Source organism: Gavialis gangeticus, unplaced genomic scaffold (genome assembly GCF_001723915.1).
Source record: "Gavialis gangeticus isolate Ggan-Ray unplaced genomic scaffold, GavGan_comp1, whole genome shotgun sequence".
NCBI lineage: Eukaryota > Metazoa > Chordata > Crocodylia > Gavialidae > Gavialis > Gavialis gangeticus.
Window position 1 is genome coordinate 5207653 of NW_017728998.1, and position 10190 is coordinate 5217842.

At 45.4% G+C, this 10190-nt stretch overlaps 2 protein-coding genes across 3 annotated transcripts in view; both read left to right on the plus strand.

Moving 5' to 3' along the window:
* LOC109289424 overlaps positions 1-5518 on the plus strand; it is an 11650-nt gene extending 6132 nt beyond the window's left edge. For both annotated transcript variants that reach the window (XM_019505440.1, XM_019505439.1), the window contains exons 2-5: positions 939-1018; positions 2158-2322; positions 4063-4194; positions 5039-5518. In XM_019505440.1, the coding sequence (XP_019360985.1) occupies positions 940-1018; positions 2158-2322; positions 4063-4194; positions 5039-5175 (513 nt within the window). In that variant the 5' untranslated portion in view covers position 939 and the 3' untranslated portion in view covers positions 5176-5518. The remainder of the gene's footprint in view (positions 1-938; positions 1019-2157; positions 2323-4062; positions 4195-5038) is intronic.
* Positions 5519-8290: 2772 nt separating this feature from the next.
* The window catches only part of LOC109289426 (dual specificity protein phosphatase 22-A-like), a 42178-nt gene continuing 40278 nt past the window's right edge, over positions 8291-10190 (plus strand). The window contains exon 1 of the mRNA XM_019505441.1: positions 8291-8351. Coding sequence (XP_019360986.1) covers positions 8331-8351 — 21 coding nt within the window. The 5' untranslated portion in view covers positions 8291-8330. The remainder of the gene's footprint in view (positions 8352-10190) is intronic.

The following is a 10190-nucleotide window of genomic DNA, read 5'->3' on the forward strand; positions in this document are numbered from 1 at the left end:
GGGGGGGATGGGGCCCCATGCACTGCAGGCTCTGTGCCTGCCCACTTCCCCTTCCCCTTTCCCTCCCCCTGCAGCTTCCTGCTTCCCTGCAGCCAGGGGAGGGGACCCGAGCGCTGTGTTTAAAGGGCTGGGCCTGGTAGAGTAGGGCAGGGAGGCTGGTATGGAGCAGAGCCCCTTCATTGGGGTGGTTTTGCATTTGGTGACCAGCTCTATCTGTAAAATCCCCGCAAGGATATAGTGGGTTCAGGTACAGAATTGAGGCCTCCTCGGTCCTTCCAGCAGCTTGTCTCTGGCAGGTCAGGAGGGAGCGGAGGTGTTGTTGTGGTATCACAAAGAGACGCTTGCTTTCTGGTCCCCAGTGCAGTCCCCTTGCAAGGTCAAGTATTCCCTGCCAGCCCTTGAAGCGCCTCACATAGTGTTTTTAGGCCTGATGTTACCTTTTCAAACACCATTACCTTCTTCCTACATTTGCTATAAATATAAGGTGCTTGTGAGAACTTTTGACTGAGCTTGGGGTTAATCAGCTGAAAAGCTGGAGACCTGCTGTCCTTGACAGCGCCTTGGGCTAGACGCTGCACAGGGGCCAGTGGAAAAGCCTGAATAAGGAGTCCAGGATTTTTTTTAAATGGATTGATTTGTTGCAGTGTTTTCTTTACACTTTCTTGACACACTTTGTGGGTGCAGAAATGTTTTGGGGGGGCATATGCATACCCACCTCCTGCCCCACACACTGAGCGGCTGGAGCCTGGGTGTGGGGGGCAGCAGTTTGGGAGTGAGGGGCTGGGGGGTGCAGGTTAGGAGTGAGGGGGGCCTTGAGTCCAAAAAGGTTGGGAATGCTGTTCTAATGCATAGGGTGTAGATTTCCTCCAGTTATATATATGAATCTGCCATCTTTGACTAGTAACTATCTGCTTTTTTTTATTTTTTCTCTCCCATAGGATGTTGGCGTCTAGGGCATTTAGTTTAGTTGGCAAGCGAGCCATTTCTACTTCCATCTGCATGAGAGCACATGGACAAGGTATGTTGTTTGCTTTTCCTGTTGCACAGAAATAGGAAAAGAGAGAACCTTCAGTTATTTCTATGTCCCCTTATCCTGAGCTTTAAATTTTGAAAAATGCAAGCTCCTATCAAATCCAGGTTCTTCATTGGTAGAAGTAAGGAGGAGTAGAAAGCCATCTGACATGCTGTAACAAGACTTTGCTTAGAAAGAATATCCATTTTTAATGACTGCTACATTGTTCAATAAAATTGTGGTCTGCCTCTTCACATTTCTCCTGAGCAAAGCAACATAAAGCTTCCTTAAGTCTTAAGTGCACACTTAAATTATAATTATTCTGAGCTTGCACCTTTATATCCTTTTAATAGCAACTTCCGTAGGGCCAAATGTGCTGCATTCAGCGCAGTTGTTTTAGCAGTACACTCTGTCAAGGATCAGGCCTCTTTTTGGGTGTGTGGCTAGCTGAAGAAATAACATCCTAACATAGGCTGAACATTTCTGACTTTTCTGTGTTTGAAGACAATGGAATATTAGACTAGTATCTAGCAAAAACTACCTGGAGGGGGTGGAAGCAAGACAACAGAAGCAGAAACGAAGAATGGTGAAACACAAGTGCCCGAGTGATTGAAAGCGTGTTATTAATCTGTGCCATCACCAGTACGTGGTGTCAGAGAACAGCATTAGCACTTCAGGGATTGTGGAATCAATCCAGAGAGAGGGGATTGGAAGAAATTGTAAAGGAAAACATAATTTGGTTACTTCCCAAATACTTAAAGGAAGATCCACTATTTGAAATGTCAGGGAGAATAGTACTTAGTGGGAGGTGTGATACCTGAAGCTAGGACCCCCCCCCCGCCTAACTTTGTATTTTAAAAAGTTTTAAAATCCTTATCTTCTTCCTTGCTGTATGATAGATATACGTAAGGTAACCTGGATGTAGAGCAAATGTAATCTCCTTGGTTTATTGTTATCTTCAACAGCAGTTGTGGGGGAAATAACTTGTCTAGAAGCACACTTCCCTTATAAGACTCCTTGACATCTGCTTTATTTGTGGGGAATCTTAATATTGTTGCTGATAGGACTTCAATTTTTTTGGCTCTAGTATGTCAAATAAAAATTCTAAGTTTTCCTTTCTTTCCTCCCACCCTTGTTTACAGCAGTTGTTGTGGGCATGGAGGACGCCAGCCTCCCAGCTTACGTGGATCGTCGTAACATTCCCCTGCCTGATGCACAATATGTGAAGAATCTCTCTGTTGAGCAGAAGGCCCTGAAGGAAAAGGAAAAGGCATCATGGAACGCCCTGTCCATTGATGAGAAAGTTGCACGTAGGTATTTCATTTTTGAAAGCCAGTCGACCCTCTTGCTGCCAATCTGATCTTTTATGCAATCACTGTTGATGGAAATGCTCCTGGGAAAGGACAAAGAATGCAGTAAAGGGGTCTAAGGCTAATCCTGTAAATGGATTTTTGCGGGTTGAAACTCTTGAGGCAGTGCAGAGATACTTGGGGGGGGGGGGAACGACGGGGGGCATTAATCGACTGAAGCAGATAAGAAAGAGTGCAGCATCAGCAGTTGGCTGCAGCACTAAACACCTGGACATCTTTTGAGGGCTCTCTGGTAGAGGTTTTAGAGCAGTTAGAAGTGCTGACTTAGCAACTTGAGGCTGTTTCAAAGTTGCTTTGCATGATCCTTGTCTTTGCTTCTGAGTACCTAGCTGTTTCAGCCAATAGCTCTTCTTAAGAGTCCTGTTTTCAGAGGTCTCTCTCTTAAGCCGGACTGGTGTGTAGGCCATATCCTGCACTCATGAGCAGCAAGGATGACTAGCTTACTCCTGCCTTCCTTGGAAACATTTTTTGTGGTAGATCTTTAGATCTCCTGTCTTTCCCTCTTTCTACTTTACTCCTATTTTGCAGCCACCATATGTGTCTAAGTCCTTCAGTTGGATGGTTCAGACAAAGCTCCTTACATCCTGTAGATCAGTGGTCTCAACTTTTTTTGATCGCGCACCCCATCAGTAAAAAAAAATTTTTGAGCATGCACCCCCAATACATGTATGTTTATAGAAACAGAAGTTCTAGTATCTTCCTGCACCCCAGTGGATTGTCTTGCACACCCCCTGGGGTGCACGCACCCCACTTTGGAGACCACTGCTGTAGATGAAGTTGCTGGCTGAAGGAGAGGGAAACTGGAAAGTGAATCTAGGTTTCAGACTTGGCTTAACACTTTACACCTCCTGACTCCTCCTTATCTAACCCAGCTTTTCTGACATTGCATGGTGCTGTGTTCTGTGGTGAGCCAACTGCCCGAAGTTCAAGAAGGTCTTGTACCTTGCCACTTTGAACAATGGCTGATCATATTAATTGCACAGAACTGTAATAAAGTATGAAAGTAGCCTAAACATTGCCGTAAGTTTGGTTAAAGTAATGGGAGAGATGAAAGTCTGTTGGTCCAGGTATTAAGTGAGGGCTTTACAGTACAGGATTGGCACAGACAATGGTAGTGTCTTTATTAAAATGACTCTAGATGCATGTAGTTGGCCTGTAAGCCATGATGTGCTGTCTCTTCGAAGCATCTCTTAAATGCAAGAAACATTTGATCTGCCCTCGCTGCCCCCAGTAACTTTAAAAAAAAAAAAAAAAGCTATGAGGCTTGATTCATAACAGAATGGAAATAGCTTTCTTAAAAGCCTTAAGAAACTTAGAAGCAGGGATAAGACCCAGATACCCTGACTCACTTAGCTGTAAAACCATTCCTATTCAAACAAATCTGGTGAGTGAATCCGTCAGACTTATTGCAAGACTTCCAGCAAAAGATCTTTCTTGCTAGTGTGTTGGTTTCTCCATCTACAGAGCCAGCAGTGCAGTTCAACAGCATGTACTAACCTATGTGAAATGCCTGTCTTTTTGCATGAAAGATGTAGCTTAATTGCAAAGTTGTTATAACATCCTTGTGCTTTAGAACTGGCCTTACAAATCTCTCATCCCTACAAAGGGGAGGCCTATCTGAATGTCTACAATGTTTGCACGCTAGAGAATAAAGAGAACATCTTGAAACTTTCTTTTCAGTGTATCGTATCAAATTCAATCAGAGTTTTGCTGAAATGAACAAGGGAACAAAGGAGTGGAAGACAGTTCTTGGTGCCACTGCCTTCTTCCTTGGCTTCTGCGGCTTGATCCTCATATGGGAGAAAAAGTATGGTAAGTAAATGGCTTGGAAGAACCACCTTAGTACTTTTAAATCCTTCCCGTCCCAAAGCTTCTGTGCACTTCAGACAAAAAATAAAATAAGAAAACTTGGAAACTGCCAAAACTCTAGTCTTGCATTATAGTGATGATTCTAGTCTTGCACTGTACTGATAACTACCACTGTTTGTCACCAAGTGATGATTCACAAAATCCTGAGGCTTTTTGAGCTTTACAGTTGCAGATAAATGACTCAAGCAGTTGGGGACTACAATTGCAGAAAGATGTAGTTGAGGAAATGGTCTTGCAGCTATCCCACTGCTCTACTTCTCTGCAAAATTCAGGCAATTCTGTGCAGAGTCTGACTTCATCCCTTCCTGCATATTTGGTTCTAATTGCAAAGAAATGAAGAACAGCAGATTCTCCCTAAGCCTGCTTGCTGCGTCAGGCTGCACTCTGGTTCCTCTCGTGCTCAAAATCTCCAGGCTAGATGAGAGAGCAGCTCTTCTGCCCATCATGTGCACACTGCAGTCAAACTAGCTTTGTGCAGCAGTGAGTCATTAGAACTCCTAGCCATCATATGATCACCTGGTAACAGCGTAGGCTAGCAGGAGAAGGCTGGCTTTTGTCTGTGATACCTTTTGTAAAGTAGCTGTAACAGGAGGCTCAGAATCTATAGGAAACAAGGCAAAAGCATTTCAAAATAGTTCTCAGCTGACCTATGCTGGGCGGGTATTTGAACATATATTAGCAATAGGGCAGTTGCTCTGAGAATGGGGAAGAGCATATTCCATTCCCTAGGCACAAAAGTTACTAACTCCCTTGTATCTCAAAACCCCAACTGATTTTTGAATTGCAGTTCTTATGCCTGTCCCTCACACCCTTTCTGAAGACTGGGTGGCCAAGCAGACCAAGAGAATGCTGGATATGAGAGTTAATCCCATTGAAGGCATTTCTTCCAAGTGGGATTATGAGAAGAACGAATGGAAGAAATAAAATGACTCCTGGAACCACTGGACCTGTTCTGCTTGAATTTGCAATGATTCCATTACATATCTGTGACCTCATTGCTTCTGTACTGGAACAAATCCTCCACTTCAATATACATGCTAATAAACATCTGGTTTACGTGAACGTTTTTCATATTGATCTTAAGTGCTTTCATTGTTGGCTGTAATTTGCTAAGGGACAAAGTCCTTTCTAAACACTACCATGTTGTCATGACTTGATGTATGGATCAGCATTAGAGTTGGCAAAAGGGAACAAAGTGCTCATCTTTCCAGTTAATAGAGGGGATCTAATTTCTTGGAGAGCAAGATTAAAGATGCAGTTTAAAAAACTTCAGCATGTGATCTTGCATTCATTTGTGCTGAGAGTTAGGGTTTTTTTGTGTGTTCCTGCAGTAGTGCAGTGCTCTGCTCATGTACTTCTGTCTGGTAGCAGGACTTCCAAGCTTTCATTAGCAGTTCCTGTGCCAGGGTCATAACAGAGGGATGCTGAAGTGTCTAGGAAGGTTTTTGTTTTTTCTTCAGATCCAATCAGAAATTAGTGCTGCTGCCTGGAGTATGCAGAGAAGCAGATCAGTTTCCATGACCCGTGTGTCTTTCTCTTTTTGGAACAGTCTCATTCTTCTCAACATCGTTGCAAGAACCAATCTGGTTTGGATTAGGTGATGGATTTAAAGGGTGGGGTTGACAACTCACTCTAACTCAGTTCCCCTTCGTTGCTTTCATGCTCTGATGGGGGGGGGGACACTTCCCAGCACTGGACCCCATTGCTCTGAGGAATGGCAGTAGCACTGCTCCTGTGGAAATACATGCATAGCACTGCCTTGTATTAGGAAAAAGTTCTGCACTTTTCTCTAGATCCAGTTTATACTACTAAGACAGAAGAACTGCATTTGGGGCCTCACATTTAGGAGATGTAAAGACAAAGTACCTCCTTTGTGCAGCTGAAAATGCTTTCACAGTATGGGGACTTGGTGCTATAGGAAACCCAAGGTAGATAATCCATGTCTCTCTAACATTGTGCTATACAATTAGGTCCTTCACTGATGACACTGGCATGTGCCACATGAAGCATCTCATACATGGTCTGCATTTCTGTGAGCAAATTGCTTAGTCCAGAAGGCTCAAAAGCAGCCTTTTGGCATAAGTTTTGCTGTGCTTCAGGAAAGCCTTGTCCTCGGTGTTTAAAATTGGGCATCTACATTCAGGGGCCACTTCTATAAAAATGATTGTTTTAATTTCAGCCTCTTTCCTTGCATGCAGAAGTGAAGATAATGCTTCCCTTCCTCCCCTGTTTGCATGTGGATGGCATGAATGCAAGGGGGAGGAGGGCTGTGGAGATACTTAGGCATTAAATGCAAGCATGGAAAGGGGCTAGAGAGTATCTGCCTAAGCCATGGTCAAAGCTTGTTCAATACAGGGCCTGTTCAACATGCATAGTGGTTGGAGGAAGGCTGCCACAGGCAGTCCTACTGACTTCATGGGAGTGGTTCAAACATTTGTGCTCTTGAAAAATCTTCCCTTACCTAAAATGTGCTGCCTTGGGGGCAGTGTGTTAGAGGTGGCTGCAGTGCAGTTGGTTCAACTGTATTAGCAGTAAAGCTGACTGTTCTGCTGCCTTGGAAAGGAAGGTTGGTGAGGAGTTTACCAGGGGGCTGTCCTTTGTGCATTGCAGTGCCAGTTCGATAAGTGTAGGGAATGCATTATATATGCTTAAAGTGTTGAAGGATCATTTCTCCCAGTCAAATATGGGAAGCTAGAGTTGGGTGTCCTTCCCTTTCCCTCCCCCCACACTGCTTTGACTGCTTCTTGAGAATTTGGTCCACACAGAAGCAGATTTAGGCACAGAATCATAGGGTTGGAAGGAACCTCAGGAGGTCACATCCAGTCCAACCCCCTGCTTAAAGCAGGACCAGCCCCAGCTACATCATCCCAGCCAAGGCTTTGTCTAGTAGGGTCTGCAAAACCTCCAAGGATGGAGAATCCACTACCTCTCTGGGTAACTTGTTCCAGTGCTTTACTACCCTCCTCATAAGAGATTTTCCTAACTCGAGTGCTCCATCCCAGGCTGTAAGGTGAATATTTAATATCAGGACTTTAACAGTGCTCACAGAGGAAAAGCAATGCAAGCAATCATCTGTCTTGACCATCCTTTGCAGGCAATTACCTGTATCCATTTTATAAACTTAGATTTCAGGAGTGGGGGTGGTGGAAATCCAATCTTGTGCTGCTTCGGAGAAGAGTTTGTCTCATCCACTCTGCGGGGAGGGAGGAACAGATGCTGTAAGCCTTCGCTTATGCAAATACATGGTCCATTACTTGACGTTTCTGTGTGGGTCCAAATGAAGATGCTGTATTACAGTACGTGTGCCTGATTCTGATCTCGTGCCTGTAAGTGTGAATCAAAATGCCACGTGATTTAACGAAGTGATTCTGCATTTCCATGAGTGCCAACCAGAGAATTTTGCCCTAATCCTGCTTTCAGCCCAGCGCTGTCAGAAATAATATTGCTGATTTTAACAGAATGGAAAGGAATTTGGACCCGGAAGGAAAATAATCAATGGGAAACTTGACTCTGGAGGCTTCTGCTACTGGGGAGAGCAGTGAAGGCAAATACCTGGAGCAGATCCTGAAAGGGGGAAGGGAAGATTCAAATATTTGGCAGGGGAAGGAGCCAGGCTGCAGCAGAGATGCTACCCGGCTGCACTGGGGAAGGTGTCCTGTTACTATCTGACTGTGCTGCCTTGGGGCTTTTGATCACCTTCCTGTGAGCTCCAGGGATGAAGGAAGCCAGGTGGCACTGGGGAGTGACGGCGAGATGAGCGACTTAGCTGAGAAAGCTTGGCTGTGTGGGCAGGAGCCCCAGAGAGACAAGGAATCCGGAAGAGAAACCTGAGCCACAGCACGTCCTGAGAACCATATTTCATCCTCTGCCCTGCCGTGGCTGCAGTCCTCCCCGTTCTCTCGTCCCACGGAGAGGCTGAGCCCTGGACAGAGCTGCTGCCACTGGTAAGTGAGCTGAGTTTCCCGGGGCTCTGCAAACTCACCTCTGCAGCTGTATGCACCTTGGCAGCCGGTGGATCTCACGGGCCTGTTTTGCTTTTTCTCTGCAGGTAACTGAGCGAGAACCTGCATCGAGCTGTCATGGGGAGTGGAATGAGCAAGGTACCTGCCCAGCCCTACTCTTGCTGTTACAATTTAGGCAAAAAAACCTTTGTTAAAAATGGTTTGCTGCTGTCCAGCTTGTGAATCCTGCAGGCTTGCGGGGGGAGAGGGAGGCGGGAGGGGATCTCTCAGCTGTGAGCTGAGAAGCCTTTTCCTGCTCTTCTCATTGTGATTCTTGCATGTGAGAGGCTTCAGGTGGCTCCCCCTGGGAAAAGCAAAGCAAAAAGTGAACAGTGATTGTTGGCTTTAAACGTGGGTTGCATTGTGTGGAGACATCTCCACCTGGAGAATAAGAGAAACCCACACCATTAGCCTCTTACGGGGGCAGCACTCGCTCTTCTAGTCCCTTCCTGAATTCCAGGTCAGGGTTGTATTTTTGGGAGAACGTATTTCCTCCCCTATATTTAACTGCTCTGTTCATTTCTTTTGGATCTAACGGGGGCTGAAAATCGTTAAGGGGCGAAGCAAGATTTCAGTGATGTGTTTGCACTTGAGGGCAGGCGGTGGGAGGATCAGTTACTGTTTGTGTCCTTAAAAAACAGAGAGGCATGAGTCGTCCAATTTAAAATTAGCTTCTGGATCCAAAACAGAGATCAAGATGGGCTCTGGCTGTCACTGGACACCGGATCAGTACAGGCACTGCCTTGCATTACTGTGTCATGGAGCAAGATGAGAGTTGCACAAATAGGATGCCTGGCTTCCCTGTATAGCAGGCTGTTTTATGATGAATGTAGAGTCCTAGAAAAATAGGGGTAGAAGGGGTCCCAAACAGGATCACTCCCTCTCTAAAACACCCCAGAAAAACGCATCGAATCTGTGCTTTAAAGCTCCCATGAATGGAGATCCCACTACCTCCAGGGAACCTGTCCTAAAGTATAACCACCTTCATTGTTAGCTGATCTAAATCTCCTCCACTGCATTATATTTAGACCCTTTACTTCTAGTCCTGTCCCCTGCAAACATGAAGAAAATGTGACTGTCATCCTGTTGGTTATAATCTTCTGCAAAGACAGCCTCAACATGCCACTGTGACTGGCCCCATTTCTATTGAAAAAAAGTCCTGCCAGGGCCCACATGCAGAATTGGGCTCGATATCTTGTGGTCCCAAATCCAAACCTCGCATTTGGAAACTTGGACGCAGCTCAGAGCTGAATGTCGTAGCTTTTCAGGCCTGGTTTGGTTTTAGGGAACTTGCTGCCATGGCTAGCCCAGTACTGGCCTGACCATGCGCATTTTGTTCTCAGATCAGTGCGTTATCTGTAGGTCCCTGATGCTGCAATGCAGTTTATTCAACATCATTCAGATTTCCAAATTGGTTATGCTCAAGGCTATCAGTAAGAGCCGCTTCAGTACTCAAAGTCAGGAACTCCCAACAGTCATCATGCTTAGTCATCAGCCCCCCAGGGGATGACCAGATCGAACGGTCACAAACTCCACTATGACCGTTTCAGGCTGGACATAAGAAGGAACTTCTTCACTGTCCGGGCCCCCAAGGTTTGGACCAGACTGCCACCTGAGGCAGTTCAAGCACCCACTTTGAACAACTTCAGAACACATTTGGATGCTTATCTTGCTGGGATCCTATGTTCCCTGCTGAATTCCTGCCCCTGGAGCAGGGGGCTGGACTCAATGATCCTCCGGGGTCCCTTCCAGCCCAAATGTCTATGAAATCTATGAAATCTTAAAGGACTTTCACTTCTACACCTTGTACACCTATTTTGGGGGGCATGTTTCATTGCTAGTTCTTGTGACATTAGCTCCTTCAAGTTCAAAGTGGGATTCAATACTAGTAGCTTACCCTTCCTCTCTCTCTCGTGCAATTTTTCTGTTCTAGCATTT